Source organism: Saccoglossus kowalevskii, chromosome 10 (genome assembly GCF_978046115.1).
Source record: "Saccoglossus kowalevskii chromosome 10, keSacKowa6.1, whole genome shotgun sequence".
NCBI classification, from domain to species: domain Eukaryota; kingdom Metazoa; phylum Hemichordata; class Enteropneusta; family Harrimaniidae; genus Saccoglossus; species Saccoglossus kowalevskii.
In genome coordinates, this window is record NC_140650.1 from 34,216,028 (window position 1) to 34,236,735 (window position 20,708).

Sequence of the window (20,708 nt, forward strand, 5' to 3'; positions counted from 1 at the left end):
ATGAGTACATCGAGTGACAGTCCTATGTCGGTTAGCAGTAACTCTAGTAGTAGAAAACGTAGTTTTTCTTTCAGTTCATGTGATTCCGATCCATATGAGTTCAGAGATGTTCAGCTCCGATACTTCGAACTTGGTAAGTTGTGATTTCGTTTACAGTTCAACCACTGAGAGAAAACGAATCGCAAGTTTATGCGTGATATACAAGCAATCAAAAACACAACGTACAAAACGTTTATCGGTTTATTTACTGATACTTCGATAAAACTACTTTCTGCCTACAAAAACTGCTACATTCCGTTTCCCTACTGATTTTAACATTCTTGTTTCATTACGCAACTCACTATGAAACACAGTCTAACAACAAACCACAAATGTACATTTGAATCCTGACTGAAACTGACATGTATAAGATGTGTATTCTGTGTCAGGTGTCAAACCTCCAGTGGTGGTACGGCGTTTTGTACTAACTAAGGCGGCGATGAGAGAATAAACAAACATCTGTCGCATCGTATCCGACATAATTTAAATCACGAAAAATGTCATGTAAACAACAAAAATATGCGAATATTTCTTGTGCATTTTATATATACTCTCAACTTTAAGTCATTTATACCAGGGCCGTAACGTCCAACTACCATATATATATGGTACATGTATATGCACTACTCAGAATTGTTGGAACTTTGTCCGATGTAGACACTACTGCATTTATTTATTTTGGGCCACCATTATGTGAGCTGTTTACAAAATTAGACCACCTCCAAATTTGTCTGTGAACTGCCTGGAACTATCAGTTCTACCTAATTGAAGCGTAATAACCTGTTACATCATGTTTACATGTAAATATTTGTTGTTTTCAGATTACGCTTCCCCGGTACCCAAAAGTGCAAAGAAAGTTAGATTAATGTCACACATATCGTCTTCGCCAATCATTACCGATACCAAGCCCTGTGGTTGTAAGAACCGGTGCGACACAAACCGATGTCACTGTCGAAAAAACGGTATGGTTTGTGGTTTTAATTGTAAATGTGACCTTAATTGCTGCAATCCTATGAATAAATTAGAGATTTTTGCTGAGTATGGTGTTGATATAGATAAATGTAAAGAAGATACATGTCTGATGCATTGTATCACTAAGGTGAGTACACAGTATTGTTATCCCAACCCGACAAAGACATTTGTAAAATGTCGCACACACAAGTTACTGCGCCATCACATGTTGTTAAAGAGGCACTCAACGGTGACGTAATCACAGTCCCTCAACACTGTGACGTAACCAAGGTGGAATACACGCCAATCACAGTGGCGGATTCAGCAAAATGTATTGGAGGGGGGGGGGGAGCTTCGCTTAAGATATACGGAGCGAAAATCGCAGAGAAGCTATGCGTAATCCACATAATATGAATCGTCATGCGTTTTTTTGGGGGGGGCATGGCCCCCTCTGGATCCGCCACTGGCCAATCATCAATTTTGCGCCCGATGTTCATTATACCAGTCTGTCACGTAAATCGGGAATTTCATATGTACCTTACTTTTATTTCAGTTGACCGATGAAGAAATTCGTAATCACCTGGAGACGGACATTGAACTGTATTGCTGTGACACCACGACTAAACTCCACACCATGATTCCCGGTAAACTGACATGCCCCGGGGAAGACTGCGTGGAACCTTACGTGTATTCGTGGTGTGATTGGGAGATAGTTGAACTTGGTAATGGATATCATCGTAATCACTGTAGAAAGTGTAAAAGATGTGTTGGTAGATCGGAAACTCACTGTAATGTAAGTATTGTAAATATGATGACGTGCCTCAAACGGAAATGCTCAGACATTTTGCAGATTGTTGATATTCCATATTTCAAAATTCTAATTTAATGTTTCAGAAATGCAATCATTGTTGTCGTGGACCCTGCTCATGTCATTGCTGAGAACAGGAGGTACTTATTATCCATTGTGTCTGAACTATAAAGTGAGATATCAAGATTCAAGTTCAAGTCTTACCGCTGCCTGGTTTGTCATTGTGTATTGCAGATTTACCCAAGTTTGTTTTGTAATTTACTATTACCCAGTAGTATCAAACCATAGACTGTTTTTCACCTGTATGTACTGTATATATTATTTTTCGTTTATATCGTAACACGTGTTTGTTATCAACTTACGAAAATAAATATTCACATACTTCTCATAATACTTGTCGATTCCAACAGGAGACGAAACTTTGTTATAGATTGTCCCGACGACGACGATAGTTGTGGTGCCCTCACCGACGGATTAACTCGTTTGCGTCCGAGTAAGTCTGTCGATGAGGGCACTACAACTATCGCCGATCATATCAGGCAAAACATCACAATCACTGTATTATGATCAATTTGTAACGATAAGAGGAAATCATACTTCAGTATACTAACTGTTAGAATTCATCCGGCTAATGTCACGTTTTAATCCTTGAAATATTTAAATCATATTTTAGATGAAACATTACACCCTGGCAAACTTGGTTGTTGAAATTATCAAATACAAATGATGGCAGACACTTAATGATGACATCCCAGATTTTACTCAGTCTCAGCTAAAATGACCGTCTGCATTCAACATCACGAAGTAATTTCAAGAATGACCAATCGATAATTATTTCGAGAGGAATGAAATTCAGCTTCCTTTAAGTGGAAATGTCATATAAATCTGTTATGTTTTGTGTATTTCGGAAATGTCGACATTGCTGTTGGGTCCCATGCGACTGTCATTTCTAAAATGCAAAAAAATGGAAGAGTTGTGACTGGCGTAATAACGACAATAGCAGACGTATTATTAACATATCAATGACAATGACAGACATATTACTGACATAACCATAGCAATGACAACTATAGTATTAACATCCGTAGACGAACTACATATTCTGTTGAAATATGTAACGTTTTCGGTGACACCTTCCAAATGAAACAATGATAATGTCTTTTTTTACACACGAATGGAAATCAATATGACCTGCACCGTATTCGTGACGAAAGGCACCTCCCTCTCTACATCCTACCAACACCGTGAAATCAATTGCTGCTTATTTGTACATACAATGTACTAGTAGTTCAAATTGACGAACGTGGCAATCGAGGTTAAAACGTACGTTTCTCTCTTCCAAGATATTGTACTTCGCTCATCTTCTCAGAATGACTGGCAAAGTTGAGACAATGTAGCCTATCTAGCAGTGACACTGTTAATTTGGTTGACTACTTTGACTGAATCGAGCATTTATGTACGATTATTTTAAAGCATTTGTGTGAATTAAAATTGTACTAATCAAAGAAATACACCACTTACAATGGTTTACCACGCATGCTGGCAATCCTGAAATTCCACGAGTTCCGGTAGAACTTCCACATCTCCGCAGTCCCGTCAGACAAAACAGTTCCGTCAGTGTAACTAACGGGTCTTTATACTACTGTAAAGTACCGTTATCTGTGATTATCACAGATTTTATTTTCGCTGAAGTTTCGAATCAATGAAAATAAAATCCAGCGAAAATACTCTTTTCCTATATTTCACATTTAACTCATCAAAAATCAGTGAAATTAAACTTTATACAATACACCCAAAATGTTTTTTCAATGATAATTACAGTACTGAATATTTCAAGCATGCGCCCTCTATGATATGCAATTGTTTATACCTTTGTTTTACTGCTATTTTATATGTATTATAGTACAATATTAGTTTCCAATTTCCAAGGATCCTGGGAGTAATATATCTTTAACATATTAAACTAGTGTTTGGTTGCTGTAGCGACAGTAACATCTAAACTGTTAGAAAGAATTTGGTTGAATCAATTATATTGTTTTCTCAAAAGACCAATTTTTACTACTACGTGTACTAATAAATAATATTTTTTTTATGAAAACAAAAATAACATGCAACTGAGATGTAAACTGAAGTACATTGCACTTCTGAAAACAAATCTACTTTGGGTCATCATCATTGACATAATAAATTGATTGATATTTAGCAAGAAACAACACTCAGTTAGCACTCAGATTTTTGAGTTATTGGACTACCAAACCTTTACGCTATCATTGGTCTATGGGCCACCAAGACACTGCTACATTTAAAGTTTGTAAACACTGTAAAACAAATTAATACCAAATTGAGTTAAAAAAAAACTATTTACTTGGTTCAATTGTATTGGCTTATTTAGTGTAATAAAACATTGAAACCACTTTAGTAGGGGTCTAACATTTTACCCTATTCCATACAACAAATCAAATTAAATCCGAAAGATTCCAAGGAACCCAGAGACTGAGAAGTCAAACACAAGCCTAGATGGCATTAATACCACCATTTGACAAAGGCCATGACATTGCAATTATTAATTAATACAATGTACTTTATAATTGGTTGAAGTGCAGCAAAAACATTTGCATCCAGGATTTGTATACGTACCATGTACATAAATCGGGACATACAGAATGGAACTAATAACCACATGTATGACAATAGCTCGAGCAATGATAATAAACTTACTGCCAATATTGTTATAAATTTGTAGATTCATAATATGTATCTGATTCAGATATGGCTTCAGTGGAGTATCCTTTCAGATTTGAATTTGTATTTTCATACTCAGTATGTGATTTGATTTAAATCAAGATTTAATTCTACCTCAAATTTGAAGTTTTATTTTCATAATCATTATCTGATTCAGACTTGGATTCAAACTTGATTAATATTTTTAATTAATAAAGTAGACATTTGTATATATAAATAATTTTTATTTTAGTTTTTTACTTGTACAAATTCATGGTTAGGACATTGAATTACTATTTTAAACACCGATCATCCTTCCAATAAAACCTTTGATTAAAATATGACAGACATGGAGATACTAAAAACTAGAAGTGAGATTCCCTTGACAAAACACGTAAAAACTAACATATAAAATATACCACACCAAAGCAAAGCGAGAAATCAATTCTTCTCGATTATAATTAGTTCTTCACTTCCACACTCTTCAATGTTATTTATTTCAGTTAGATAAAATGCAGGTCTTCAAAGACCCTTATTAAAATAAACTTTAGTAATGCTGGAATCCATGTTTTTGATTTGTTCTTGGAGTTCTGGTTCAAGTTTGCTGACAGATATGGAGCTGAAATATAAGAACACAGCAAGTAAATACTTTGGTTACTTGCAACAAACAATAACATGATTTTGTATAATAAGCTACATTCACATATTATTAATTTGCCACTCCCAGTAACAACTGAATTACTCTAACATAATAATAATCATTAATACATGGTATACATTGTGCTCTAATATACCAATATTATAGGCACAAACTTAAGTAAATGAATGTTGTATTGTGTATTTAATATTTCCATTGTACTGATTGTTGTTTTACTTCATTTATACATAAAATTATCACTAAATATTCTACCACTTTGTGTTTATTTGAGACAATATCCATCTATATGGGGACACATTTACAAGTTTCATCATCACTTAAATATCCAATAAAAATGATTCTCACATTTATCTTACTGAAAGCAAAATATTATCATGACATCTTGTTCAATACAATAAAGTGTACATACCTTTTCTGTGGAAAGAGAGCACAACATAGAGGAGTAGCAAAAACACCACTAAAATAAAAAACATGTAATTGTAAATAAATGGCATAGTTCCTGTTAAATCATTTATAGTATTTGAAATCAAACATTTAAAATAAAACTGTCATCAGAACTGCACAAGTGAATACTCTACTGTTTTAGACTATTTTTGTTCTCTGGTTGGTCTGCAGACACTACAAAGCAATACATAGTTCAAAATGTAATTATTGCTCACAGTCACAACTACTTTATCGTTACAAAATGTAATTATTGCTCACAGTCACAACTACTTTATCGTTACAAAATGTAATTATTGCTCACAGTCACAACTACTTTATCGTTACAAAAAATCCTTTACAATGACTAAACATGGTACATCATTTTGACAACTGTTTTATTTTGCAGATTTTTGAAAACTGGCCACTATCAGTGTGTAAACATTCGTTTATGGTTTAGCTTTCCCCACACATACACAGTTTTGATTACAGAAGTCATCGATTATTTTTATAAAACTATCTTGTTATTCAATCTATCGATAGTATGGTTAAATTAAGAAGGCCAGTAAGTAGGTCATCTTCGGGAAATTTCTTGAGGACACATAACTACATTATACATTCACGTATGACTGTACCAACTCTGAACATGATTAGTCATTGAATGTCAGAAGGGATGTTGTACACAAAAAAGGATGTCAGTTGACCCTCATAAATCAGATATAAAAATTATGTGTACATGCACCTAAAATTTACAGTCACTTCTGAAAATTGTTTAAACATATTTATTTTCACAAAATTGATGCCAGTCAGTGACATCTGTTTGAATTGAAATGAAAATTAAAGTTTACATGGTAAGTATGTGTGGTTCAAGGAATGGCTGTGGTGTGCGAGAAACATATCTAAATAAACATACCATAGACCAACCAATCCTACTTGTACAGGTGCTCTCATGAATTTATATTGTTGTAGAAATGGCTTCTTTTCTAATATACCCATAATTATTGGTGGGATGCCTAGAAAAATAACAAATCTGGCGTCAGTTACAATGAGACAGCAAACTCTAATCTTAAAATGACTTGTATGCAACCATTTTTTTTTTCTATTTTGTACATTACACAGAGTTTAAAAAAAACACATTTAGTGTGTAAAGGTTATATAGATTTAATGTTGGTGCATTTGGTTCAGTGCCTAAAATAAATGTCATCGATCGTTTATGGAGATATTCCTAGACTTCATTAACAATACAACAGATGTGGAATAATTAAACAAGATGAGGTTCACTTTCAATTGCATCATAAACTGTAAACTATTTGGTTTATTATTTGGACTTGCAAAATATGCAGATACATATAACAGAAAGTTTGGTCTCCACTGTTTTAGATTGCCAAATCTCTAATTTTATTTAATTGCCATTCACCAAATGTTATCACATGGCAACCAAAATATTGGATATCTAGAGGGATGACCATTAATTAACTTTATCACTACCATGTAGGTTGAATGGTTTTGTTGAAATCCAAAACTCATGTTTATACAAAATATTATTTTTATTAATGAAATAAATGCACCTGTTAAACACACGGCAGTCAAATATTTTTTGTTGAGCACAGACATTGGATTTTTTAAATTGGAAAGAATTTGATGATCTTTAACCTGTCTGGCACAACACCAGAATTTAGCGATGAAATGATAAAGGTAAACAATTGATCAACTATTTTATTTATTAGTTTTTGATCAAATATACCAAAGCCTTCATTGTGTGGACATTTATTATTGTCAATAGATATGATGTCTGTTGAAATTACAGGATCAAAATACAAAATACTATTTGTAAGATAATCAGCAAAGTTTATGTCTTCATTGGTCATAGTTAAAGAAGTTATTGAAGCCATCTGCAATTGGGTTATTTAATTTAAATCATGGTTATTATTGACAAATTTTCATATCCTTCTGTTTCAGTTTTTATTTTGGATATTACATGTATTACCGCGGTATGTGTGATATTTGTGCTTGCTGTAATACCGGTAATCTTTTTTGTAAATTGAATTTTTTAATTTATTTCTAAAGCAAATTTTTAATGAAATGTTTATGATATAATTTACCTTTCTTTATTTATTTATTGACTTATTATTGATCCAAGGTGACATGTTTTTTCTACCTTCTCTTGTTGACATTTTTAAATGAAAAACATTAATCGCAGAGTTCTGTTCAACTCCAGAAATATGAAATATACTTCTCATCCAAACAACAAAACCAATCATATGGAGCTTGTTAAAATTTTAATGCAAGTAGTAATTATATAAAACAGGCCAAATAGTGGTACAGTAAAAATGATTGTTTGACATATTTGCATTAAAATGTAATGTATGTGATAACCCATATTATATTTAAATATTAGACAAATCTTTTTGGTGAATACCATCCACAGTAATTACCATACTAGTAGAGATACATTTCACACTAAGCATCACACCTGTGTCTGTTTTTGCATCTATTGTTGAATAATAAGTTAATAAAAATGCTCTCAAGTACTAACAAAAGATTACAACAAATGTCTAACATCTAAATAGGAATCCAATTAAATTTTAATGATTTTATAAAAACAAAAAAACACTATCTTATACTCAATGAGATAACATTATCTTACCCATAGCAGGTATCGCCATGGCAACTCTAGAGAAGACAACCTGAGCTATTGCACTTCTAGCAGCTGCTTTGCTTACTCCCAATTTATTACCATTCTCATCCATAACTGTGATACCATTCTCTACCTCCCTCATCCTCATCATTGGAATGTTAATACAGTTGGCAGTGGCAACGGCCGCAAATGGAACATAACGACCAATCAGTGGTGGAGCTTTCTGAAAGTGAACAGAATACTGTTCAGCGTTCCTTATAAGTAATTTTCGCAAGGAGCAACTTTGTTATTTTCACATGGAATGTCAAGTTAATATTCATTTTGACAGTGTTATGTGAGATATTAAGTCTAAAGTTATGCAAAGAAAAACATTTCACTGTGAAACTTGGTGAGGTCCCTGAGCAACTTGGTGAGGTCAATAAGTAGCTTGGTGAGGTTGCTAAGTAACCTGGTGAGGTGGCTAAGTAACTTGGTGAGGTTGCTAAAGAACTTGGTGAGGTTGCTAAGTAACTTGGTGAGGTTGCTAAGTAACTTGGTGAGGCTGCTAAGTAACTTGATGAGGCTTCTAAGTAACTTGAAGAGGCTTCTAAGTAACTTGGTGAGGTAGCAAAGTAACTTGGTGAGGTTGCTAAGTAACTTGGTGAGGTTGCTAAGTAACTTGGTGAGGCTGCTAAGTAACTTGGTGAGGTTGCTTAGTAACTTGGTAAGGTTGCTAAGTAACTTGGTGAGATTGCTAAGTAACTTGGTGAGGCTGCTAAGTAACTTGGTGAGGTAGCTAAGTAACTTGGTGAGATTTCTAAGCAACTTGGTGAGGTTGCTAAGTAACTTGGTGAGGTAGCTAAGTAACTTGGTGAGGTCACTGAGTAAATTTGTTAGGTCACTAAGTAACTTTGTGAGGTCACTAAGTAAATTGGTGAGGTTGCTAAGTAACTTGGTGAGGTTGCTAAGTAACTTGGTGAGGTTGCTTAGTAACTTGGTAAGGTTGCTAAGTAACTTGGTGAGGCTGCTAAGTAACTTGGTGAGGCTGCTAAGTAACTTGATGAGGTCACTGAGTAACTTGGTGAGGTCACTGAGTAACTTGGTGAGGTCACTGAGTAACTTGGTGAGGTCAATAAGTAACTTTGCGAGGTTGCTAAGTAACTTGGTGAAGTCACTGAGTAACTTGGTGAAGCCAATGAGTAATTAGCTGAGGTCACTGTAAATTAATGAGGTCACTGTAAATTGATGAGGTCACTGTAAATTGATGAGGTCATGGTGTAAATTGATGAGGTCACTGTAAATTGATGAGGTCACTGTAAATTGATGAGGTCACGGTGTAAATTGATGAGGTCACTGTAAATTGATGAGGTCACGGTGTAAATTGATGAGGTCACTGTAAATTGATGAGGTCACTGTAAATTTATGAGGTCACGGTGTAAATTTATGAGGTCACTGACTAAATTGGTGAGATCACTGACTCGTGAGTAACTTTGTGAGGTCAATAAATAACTTGGTGAGGTCACTAAGTACCTAGCCGAGGTCACTGTATAAATTGATGAGGTCACTGAATAACTTGGTGAGGTCACTGAGTAAATTGGTGGGGTCACTGAGTAACTTGGTGAGGTTTACAATTTATATTACCATGACAACAAAACATGTGGATCCTTACTTTTACTAAACTGTTCAGTCCCAATGCTGTGATCAAAGCACCACTAGTGGCTAGAAAATATGATTTCACAAGTTGACTGTAAAGAAAAGACAAAAATGGAAAGATACTGATGTAACAATCATACATTAGCTGTTTTATTACGATAGACTTGTTGATCCACTGTATGTGACTTACCTGACTGGTATGGGATCTTCACCACTACGATTTGTGTAATTGACGATGGCATTGAAAGACTGGTTGATCCATTGTATGTGACTTACCTGACTGGTATGGGATCTTCACCACTACGATTTGTGTAATTGACGATGGCATTGAAAGACTGGTTTATCCACTGTATGTGACTTACCTGACTGGTATGGGATCTTCACCACTACGATTGGTGTAATTGACGATCGCATTGAAAGACTGGTTGATCCACTGTATGTGACTTACCTGACTGGTATGGGATCTTCACCACTATGATTGGTGTAATTGACGATGGCATTGACAGACTGGTTTATCCACTGTATGTGACTTACCGTACTGGTATGGGATCTTCACCACTACGATTGGTGTAATTGACGATGGCATCGACAGACTGGTTTATCCACTGTATGTGACTTACCGTACTGGTATGGGATCTTCACCACTACGATTGGTGTAATTGACGATGGCATCGACAGACTGGTTTATCCACTGTATGTGACTTACCTGACTGGTATGGGATCTTCACCACTATGATTGGTGTAATTGACGATGGCATTGACAGACTGGTTTATCCACTGTATGTGACTTACCGTACTGGTATGGGATCTTCACCACTACGATTGGTGTAATTGACGATGGCATCGACAGACTGGTTTATCCACTGTATGTGACTTACCTGACTGGTATGGGGGATCTTCACCACTGTGATTGGTGTAATTGACGATGGCATTGAAAGACTGGTTGATCCATTGTATGTGACTTACCTGACTGGTATGGGATCTTCACCACTGTGATTGGTGTAATTGACGATGGCATTGAAAGATTGGTTGATCCATTGTATGTGACTTACCTGACTGGTATGGGATCTTCACCACTACGATTGGTGTAATTGACGATGGCATTGAAAGACTGGTTTATCCACTGCCAAAATATGACAGCTGGTGTGCTCCTATACATAGACGTAAAATAAAAATTATTGTAATTATTAATATTACATCATTATAAGTAAGACAATTGTTATAAAAAGAGTAAGGTCAGTGTAAAGCATCTCTGTTCTACAAGTTGAGATATTCCATAGAAACCACATCATATTGTAACCATGGATACTCACTGATGCCAAGTCATCATACACCCAGTTATGGTCATATTCATTGGTACTTGAGCTGACATTCGACCAATCAAAATCATCTTCTCTCCAGTCTCAGGATGAAATGCTGAGTCATATCGATATTTTGCTCGCCATAATTCATCTTCTGTGACGGTGGCTGGAAGTCTACCTTGTCTAGAATCAAAATCATGAATAAATTAACAGTCATACTTTTATAATACAACAATTCTGTTGAACTATTTTTACTACATAGCAGCCAATAATCCAATTGTGCTGTCTTTGTCACTATATTTAAATTTGATTCAAAAGTTTAAATGACTTTAAATATCATGTGAACCCCAGTGACACCAAAGTCAATGTTCCCTTTAAAAATTTTACACAAATTTTGATCAGAATCAGTGGGCAGTGAAAAATTTATTCCAACTCGTCAAACAGACAAACTATATAAAAATAGAGAAGTTGGTAGGAACAAATATTGCATTTGAAGGATTAAAGCTGAGCCTAATCTGAGCCAGGATTAGACAGGCCAGTGTAATCTGAGCCAGGATTAGACAGGCCAGTGTAATCTGAGACAGGATTAGACAGGCCAGTGTAATCTGAGACAGGATTAGACAGGCCAGTGTAATCTGAGCCAGGATTAGACAGGCCAGTGTAATCTGAGCCCGGCTTAGACTGGCTAGTGTAATCTGAGTCAGGTTTAGACTGGCTAGGATAATCTGAGCCAGGATTAGACTGGCTAGTGTAACCTGAGCCGGGATTAGACTGGCTAGTGTAATCTGAGCTGGGATTAGACTTGCTAGTGTAATCTGAGCCGGGATTAGACTGGCTAGTGTAATCTGAGCCGGGATTAGACAGGCTAGTGTAATCTGAGCCAAGATTAGACTGGCTAGTGTAATCTGAGCCAAGATTAGACTGGCTAGTGTAATCTGAGCCAGGATTAGATTGGCTAGTGTAACCTGAGCCAGGATTAGACTGGCTAGTGTAACCTGAGCCAGGATTAGACTGGCTAGTGTAACCTGAGCCAGGATTAGACTAACTAGTGTAATGTGAGCCAGGATTAGACTGGCTAGTGTAATCTGAGCCGGGATTAGACTGGCTAGTGTAATCTGAGCCGGGATTAGACTGGCTAGTGTAATCTGAGCCAGGATTAGACTGGCTAGTGTAATCTGAGCCAGGATTAGACTGGCTAGTGTAATCTGAGCCAGGATTAGACTGGCTAGTGTAATCTGAGCCAGGATTAGACTGGCTAGTGTAATCTGAGTCAGGATTAGACTGGCTAGTGTAATCTGAGACAGGATTAGACTGGCTAGTGTAACCTGAGCCAGGATTAGACTGGCTAGTGTAATCTGAACCAGGATTAGACTGGCTAGTGTAATCTGAGCTAGGATTAGACTGGCTAGTGTAATCTGAGCCGGGATTAGACTGGCTAGTGTAATCTGAGCCGGGATTAGACTGGCTAGTGTAATCTGAGCCAGGATTAGACTGGCTAGTGTAATCTGAGCCAGGATTAGACTGGCTAGTGTAACCTGAGCCAGGACTAGACTGGCTAGTGTAATCTGAGCCGGGATTAGACTGGCTAGTGTAATCTGAGCCGGGATTAGACTGGCTAGTGTAATCTGAGCCGGGATTAGACTGGCTAGTGTAATCTGAGCCAGGATTAGACTGGCTAGTCTAATCTGAGCTGGGATTAGACTGGCTAGTGTAATCTGAGCCAGAATTAGATTGGCTAGTGTAATCTGAGCTAGGATTAGACTGGCTAGTGTAATCTGAGCCAGGATTAGACTGGCTAGTCTAATCTGAGCTGGGATTAGACTGGCTAGTGTAATCTGAGCCAGGATTAGATTGGCTAATGTAATCTGAGCCAGGATTAGACTGGCTAGTGTAATCTGAGCCAGGATTAGACTGGCTAGTGTAATCTGAGCCAGGATTAGACTGGCTAGTATAATCTGAGCCAGGATTAGACTGGCTAGTGTAATCTGAGCCAGGATTAGATTGGCTAGTCTAATCTGAGCTGGGATTAGACTGGCTAGTCTAATCTGAGCTGGGATTAGACTGGCTAGTGTAATCTGAGCCAGGATTAGATTGGCTAGTGTAATCTGAGCTAGGATTAGACTGGCTAGTGTAATCTGAGCTAGGATTAGACTGGCTAGTGTAATATGAGCCAGGATTAGACTGGCTAGTGTAATCTGAGCTAGGATTAGACTGGCTCGTATAATATGAGCCCGGATTAGACTGGCTAGTGTAATCTGAGCTAGGATTAGACTGGCTAGTGTAATATGAGCCAGGATTAGACTGGCTAGTGTAATCTGAGCTGGGATTAGACTGGCTAGTGTAATCGGAGCTGGGATTAGACTGGCTAGTGTAATCTGAGCTGGGATTAGACAGATATACTCACTTGTATAGCTGTACAAGAGTCTTAGCTTCATCTAGTTGTTTACCACTCAATAGAACATTTAGAGGATTGGTCACAGTGAAGAAATGTTTAGCTCTTCCTTGGTAGGTATTCTGATCCCACTTTGGTTCATCTAAATTAGCTTTAATTTGGGATACAGCAAAATCACCAGCACCATAGGTTTCTGTAATACCTGATACACTTTTTACAGCCATTATCTAGAATGAAATATTAAGAAGATTATAATAGTCAAAAAAATTAATTACCAATAGATTCCAATGATTTTGGTGTACTTACGCTTACGATTGTTTCCAATGAAAAAATAATTAGTGATTTTCAAAATTAAAAATTTGCAAATCCCTGAAATGAGATTTTTTAGATTAAAATCTGATTTCATCCAATTATAGGTAAAGCCTTAAAACATTTACCATAACTTTCCTGTAAACTAATACACATTACTTATCACCATCGAACACTTTTTTTATTAATTTAGAAATTAGAGATATACTTAATAAAGTGACAAATAAAACATAAACAACATGTGTTGGTATACATACGAGTTACTCTAGAATAATAACTTCCCAGAAATGTAATTCACTTGATTAAGCACTGATTCACAAAAACAAAAATATTTTAGTTTGACAAGTTATCGAGAAAATGTCAAGCATTTCTATTACTGCATTGTGTTACCACAAAGAATACCCGGACAGTACTAACAACATCCTCTATTGGCATTTGATGTACAGCAAAGTGTAGACCACCAAGAAGTTGCTTTGTTGGCCTTGTTGGAGTTTTTTTCCAGTTTATCTTTTGCTGTTGTCATAGCTTACTTTAATATTCCAGGTTACGCACATTTTGGGCCTAACACGATAGTTAGGAGACTTGTATTTAAAAAGACAGCGAGTATATAACATGGTTTGTAAATAAATACACTACTATATTTTGCTGCGGAGGTTAGCGGTTAAGTGCCACTTTTTATTGCAAGAACACATGATCAGCTCATGACAACATGTCATGTGATCAGCTAATAAGGTCATGGTCATGACACGTGATTATGTAACCCTAACTCTATGAATAAAAGTAGAAGTAATGCATAGCTAAGTCAAAGATACAACACACACACTTTTTGTCCTATGCTGATATATGGGCACTAGAACATTATTTCACATGAAAACTTGTTTACGTCCAGTTACAACTCACCCAGGTTTGTGAAACTCTATGGATTAACCTCAAAAGAAAATTTGGCTGACTGTATATGATATGGATTACCCGGTACTTTCCTGATACAATGAGCGATATTTTGCTCACCACTTATTAAACCTCCAGTGATATCACTATACCCCAATATCCCTCCCCCTATATCCCTCCCCCAATACATTAACACCACAACATTTTTTTTGCTGTGAAATTTTCTTTTTCTCATATTCACAGTATTTTGGCGAAGAATTTTCCAAACGTGTGACACTCACCTTTACAGGTACTAGCCAAAAACAAATATATTGTTGCTATAAAACATTCTATATGGCAAAATTATCAAGTTTCAATATCACTCATAAGTGACTGTCTTGCCACAAATTAGTTTACAACATTTAGTATTTTTAAAGGACCTAAGAACCGATAAAAAAAGAGCATTCTTTAATTTGAACAGAAACTATTGTATAGTCTGCATGAATTGTTGACTTAATTGAAGATAAAAAACATTTCCAAAAATGTATGCCCTCACATGAAAATACACATTCATAAGATTTATACAGAAATATTTCAAATTATTTGCAGCCATTAGGAATTAGATTAGGGTTTAGGATGTGTTTACATGTTTGGAGATTATGAAAATAATAAACATTTTTCATTTAGCATTTCATATTGACAGATTCCAAATATGTGACAGAACAGTAGTGCTTCATACCCCTAACAAAGTTTCTAAATAAGGCAAAACAGAAATCAAGTATATGAAAGCTATCACCTCTATATTGGGAGAATCCTGTAATTAGCATTAATTTTTTTTCCTATTAAGCTTTTAACATCTTTTAATTTTAACTTATCATAATTTAATTACTGTAATTTTTATGTTTTGTATCTCATTTTATTCACCATACTGCACCCTCTGATGGCATAGTAGTGTAATAAAGTTGTTATTATTATTACTATTTTTATGTAAGGTTTGTGTAACAAACAAATTATATGTTGTTAATAATAATCATATAAATAAACCAATCTTGTATTACATTACACTACACTACTGGCATTGCACATCTACAATACCGAGTATATTATACCTGTACTTCTTTTAAGGGTTGATTATTTCAAATCATGGGGGTGGATGGAAGATTTCTTGTCACAAAATTTGCAAGTTGAATGCTGAGAAAAAAATAGCAGGCCTGGTGTTGCCGGAACAAAATATTGTCTCATTCAAAAAAAATGAAAACGTACACACAAGTCACCACGAAAAAAAAATGCACTGGTCAGCCTCTAAGTCCCCCCCCCCATGATTTCAAATGTTTGATCCCTTAGTGGTCTGAAACTACTGCGTACTGGTATACCACAGTCAACGCTTCAATATACTAGCATACGAGATAGTACGATACATACCGGTATATACTTACTGTACTCACAGATGTCAATGTAGTGAATGCGACCACCTACTATGTACCAGCAACAATAGCCCTCGATGGAAGCACTCACGACCGCTAACGTTCGTGGAAGCTTGAACTCTCACTGACTGACTTCAATGGCCTGGTCATAAGAATCTGACGCAATATGTGAAATTTTGGCAATTGGCATGAATTTATCAAAAAACTGATTGTACAAATCCACGTGAAACTGTGTATACGCATTCGCCACAGATCGCAACATGACTTAGATTACGTTGATTTTCGCGTATCCAGCACTCGACTCACCCCGACCTTCAGAAGCACTTTCGGAACATGGCCTTCAAGTTAAAGGTCAACTGTAGCCCGCCCTCATACATCCGGTCTACAAGGGCTGGGAAGATGATAATGACAACACATTGGATCAAAATAAATAAAAATGAATAAATCTAATCCAAATTCGGCAGTAAATGAGGCCTACAAACTAGGAATACATCTTGACAAAAATGATAAAGATAACTGGGCAACAGACATAAAATAAAATTTTCCCAAATTTATGGAAAAACAAATTTCAGAACGACCAAACCCTTCTGACAGTACACGTAAACTAGTGATGATAATAAAGGTTGAAACCTTAAAAATAAGTTGCGATCTACAGGAAAATAAAAACAGGATTTGCATATGAAAAATAACTGACTAAACAACAACCATAGAGTTGTTACGGCGAAAATCAGAATAAGTGTTCATTTCTTTTGAATTGAACAGACAGATATAATAACATAAATGTTGAAGATAAAATGTGCTCAGTTTTGACAAACAGAAATGTCAGAATGAGGCAAGACAACATCCTAGAATGTCAGCTGTCTCAGCCATCTACCACATCAAATCAAATATAATAAAATATTTTTTCTGTCGTTCAGTTTTTCGTTTTCATTGTTTTTTAACTGAGATTTAATTGTACTGTTTACAAAGTCTCACAATTCAATAAAAAATATTTGCCTATACAATTGAAAGCTGTCTTAGACAACTGTATTAGACACTACCCATATATAAATATTGCGCTCAAAGTCATACAAAAGGGATTGAACTTTGCTGCTTTCCGTACATTAAAGAAACCGTCTGTATAATACACTATGATTACAAATGCGGGTCAGACTGGGAGTAAGCTGGACGGCATCGTTCAATCATCAACGTTAATCCAAAATATTTGTATCTTGCATAATTTCCAACCGGATGTGATATTTTGCAGGCTGCGAGTTTTGGGCTGTGGGCTTCAAGGTTTTACTGAAAATATAATAAAAACAAATAATTAGGCTATTCGGCACCACGGAACATACGCAAACGTAAAAGTAATTAGTCCCAAATAAAATTACCATATTACACATATTAATTATTTTGCTTTCCAACAGCATGAACTGTAACCTGAGATGGCATTAACTTGAAGGTGTGTCTTCACGTGTGTTTATGCATGGAAGCACGGTTACTAGTAACCGTGATGGAAGGTACTAACCGTTAGTACTTTCCATGGTTTATGTCAAACTTGAAGGTGTGTCTTCACGTGTGTTTATGCATGGAAAGTAGTAACCGATAGTACTTTCCATGGTTCAAAATTTCAAATGACTACCTACTTATTACATAAGTAGGTGTATCAACGCAAATCTTAAATATAGTCACCCTACATATACATTAGAATTAGTATTGTAGTGCCACAATATGCGGTGTTTACTGAAAACATGGGCAATGATAATGTACACTCATGGAGGTACGTAAAAGACAGAGTCTCCACAATAGTTATTTGAGGCTGACCCAAACGTTAATCTTCATTAAGGCCTTCAACATAAAACTTATACATTACATTACATACATTACGGGGTTTAGTAACCGTGATTACATCATATCAACAGAGGCAATTAAACAAGTAAGCAAACATACTGGCAATCGATTTAATTCAGTAATTTCAACAATTTACTTTTGAATAGCCTGACTGTTACAGTAGATTCTGATCTAATGTTCTGTGAAAAATCAACCCATAATACAGGATCAGTAAATGTTAAACTATTCTGACGTAGAAAGGTTTTGAATTTAGGTTTATACAAATTATTATTTAATAGCAAGAGAATCAGTGTCCTTGAATTGCGTTTCAATGATCTACCTGTAACCTCGATTGCGGTAAGTGGGCTAGAGGGAGTAATGTAAAAGAACAGTTTATTCCTCTCAGATGGCCCGATTAATATTCCTCTATAGGGAGGGGCAAGGGGGTAGCTGGTACAGGTTAAAGGAAATAAAAGCGGCATTTTACGTTTTTACAGGAAATAAAATGAAAGTAACATTTACAGTAAAAATATGGGTTTTTACACTTACAGATAAAACAAATTCCTAATTACATTTTACGTCTTAGTAATGTTTTTGATAATTTGAGTTTGAGAATCGAAATTGGAAATTACATTTAATTTGAAAAATGCTTTACACGTTTACAAAAATTAATATCTTTGTACAAATTACGAATAAAATAGCTGATTACATTTTATACCTTGCCCATGTCTATGAATTTACGTTTTTTTATTTATTTAATTTACATTATTACGAAAATAAAAACAATTAATTACACTTACGAAAATACTCCTTGCCAACCCTCTCTATAAAACATAGAAAATGTGTTATGTAATGTTTATCTACAATTCATTCCACTCCCATACAAGGAACGTCCGTATTAACAATTAGTCGAAATCAATTTAGGGAAAAACAAATTAGACAGTTATGGCGCCGCATCGAAATAAGTCATGCGAAAATAAAGAAACAGACACGTTCCCAACAACAACAACAACGTCTTTGGAATAGCGACCTAAACCTGAAATTGTGAGAACAAAATTTAACAATCTGAATTCAGCTCTGAATTAAATCACATACCCTTTAGGGGGGTTATTTTCGTTCAACGTGAATTGAAAAAATAAACTCCGTAATTCTGTAATCACAGGCTAGACGTACAACATAATCAATCAAATATTTTTTTCGTACACTGTAAACATGTGTCATTTTTCTTGGTACGTACATAATTTACATCCAAATAAAAAAAGTCGTAAAGAATAATCCAGGGAAATATCATGATTTATATTTCAGTCAGTTTGACAGTGGTTGTCATGACATATACTGATAAAGGTTAATGACAAGACTAGATGGCGAGCTGGTCGAAATCAACCAAAAACATCTTATGACTCTGCAGTTTTTAAGATACAAGACAGTAGCTGTAATTCTAAACCAATGTTGTTTGCGAGTTTAAAAAAGGTAGTATCTTGGTGGAATGTTAGTGCGAGATTATTACCCCATCAATATTAGTTAGCGTTGACAATGTATAGAAATGTTTTCTCTAGACAGCTTGACGAGTAATTAATTGATTATGATGTGTAAAACTTTCATGTGATTGGTTGTTTGTTGGAAGGAAAGGCCTTGGAGTCTCTTATACTGATTGTAATTGGTTAAGGGGTGACAAGAAATAAAGATGGATTTAATGCTGTCTCGGGTGAAAACCAGGGACTTGGCAGAGAATCGTTTTGGGAACATGAACGAAGCTTGTGTGTGTCTTTTGTTAGTCTAGCGTGGAAACGACCGAACCCCGGTTACCTAAGTGAAAGGTTTTTAACCATCAAAAATACCTATCACACGTGGTGGATAACCCTTGGGCATTGTGTTCAACACAAAAATCATCCTGTGAAGAAAAGTGAAATGACGAAGAGGTGTCTTTCTTGTGAACCGAACTAACAGCTCCATGGCAGAGACGACTCAGAAACCGCGCTCGACGACTAACACCGTTACCAGTATGGCACCGATGTACAACGCTGAAGAGATGAAGATTTCAGAACCCCTTCGGAAGGACCAGTACCGGATAGGACTGTATAATTAAGAATTGAGCGACATTAAAGACAAGAAGATGACAAAGAACGACCCGGACTAACGCGACGACAAGAGAAGAAGACGCTATATAGACTTTGAATTAGAACTTTAGCTATCTGTGTATTGCTTAGAGAACTGCTCGCTGGACACTGTAACTGACACTGTGTAACTCAATAAGGACGTTGAACTCTTTTCCAGAACCCTAACCCTATTGCTCAGTAATGTAATGTATTGCTTGCTTTTCTATCTTTTTTTTTACCGTTTTTTTGTGGTATTGAATTGTATGTATGCCCAGAGACACAGAGATGAATAGTAAGAATAGCGGATATTTTGGTATCGAAAAGATTATTAAGGGTAGGCTAAGGAACGGTAGAAAAGAGTATCTTATTAAATGGGTGGGGTACCCAAAAGATCAAAATTCTTGGGAATGTTATGAGAATTTAAACGAACAGGCGAGATTATTTTTAGAAGACCATCCGATACCCCTTATGGGATCGACAAGAGCGAATAAAAGAAGGCGGGAAAAGTTGATTAATGGTTTAGAAGTATATTAAAAAGAGATTAGTGTGTGACAAGACGAGTGTTATTTAGGCCCTGGGACGCACATCATTCATTACTAACGACAATACTTAACGAATTCATTCATACGAGATCATTTCTCAA

General features: G+C 35.8%; 2 protein-coding genes across 3 annotated transcripts; one reads left to right on the forward strand and one right to left on the reverse strand.

Annotated features, from left to right (window-relative positions):
* LOC144349990 (uncharacterized) lies at positions 1 to 2,189 on the forward strand. Its single transcript, XM_078008353.1, has 4 exons — positions 1 to 133; positions 861 to 1,138; positions 1,544 to 1,783; positions 1,885 to 2,189. Exons 1-4 carry the CDS (start codon positions 1 to 3, stop codon positions 1,927 to 1,929), a joined length of 696 nt encoding a protein of 231 aa, XP_077864479.1. The 3' UTR covers positions 1,930 to 2,189.
* Positions 2,190 to 4,925: 2,736 nt separating this feature from the next.
* LOC100376207 (sideroflexin-1-like) lies at positions 4,926 to 16,457 on the reverse strand. 2 transcript variants are annotated; one of them, XM_085504792.1, is made up of 9 exons: positions 16,159 to 16,457; positions 13,573 to 13,787; positions 11,181 to 11,351; positions 10,920 to 11,018; positions 9,884 to 9,959; positions 8,245 to 8,458; positions 6,511 to 6,610; positions 5,587 to 5,634; positions 4,926 to 5,138 (listed from the first exon to the last, which is right to left on the reverse strand). In XM_085504792.1, the coding sequence occupies exons 2-9, from the start codon at positions 13,782 to 13,784 to the stop codon at positions 5,042 to 5,044; spliced, it is 1,017 nt and encodes a 338-aa protein (XP_085360918.1). In that variant the 5' UTR covers positions 13,785 to 13,787; positions 16,159 to 16,457; the 3' UTR covers positions 4,926 to 5,041. The 2 variants fall into 2 exon arrangements, with proteins under 2 accessions (XP_085360918.1, XP_085360919.1); XM_085504793.1 differs by having other exon boundaries at positions 16,173 to 16,313.
* Between the last annotated feature and the right edge of the window lie 4,251 nt (positions 16,458 to 20,708).

Excerpts from the sequence above, each read along its gene's own strand:
- LOC144349990 (XM_078008353.1), top strand. The coding sequence starts at position 1 with ATGAGTACATCGAGTGACAGTCCTATGTCGGTTAGCAGTAACTCTAGT. Across the intron at positions 1,139-1,543 it reads TGATGCATTGTATCACTAAG|TTGACCGATGAAGAAATTCG; the intron begins GTGAGTACACAG and ends CTTTTATTTCAG. Across the intron at positions 1,784-1,884 it reads GATCGGAAACTCACTGTAAT|AAATGCAATCATTGTTGTCG; the intron begins GTAAGTATTGTA and ends TTAATGTTTCAG.
- LOC100376207 (XM_085504792.1), bottom strand. The coding sequence starts at position 13,784 with ATGGCTGTAAAAAGTGTATCAGGTATTACAGAAACCTATGGTGCTGGT. Across the intron at positions 9,960-10,919 it reads GAAGATCCCATACCAGTCAG|TCAACTTGTGAAATCATATT; the intron begins GTAAGTCACATA and ends TTTTCTTTACAG. Across the intron at positions 6,611-8,244 it reads CATGGCGATACCTGCTATGG|GCATCCCACCAATAATTATG; the intron begins GTAAGATAATGT and ends TTATTTTTCTAG.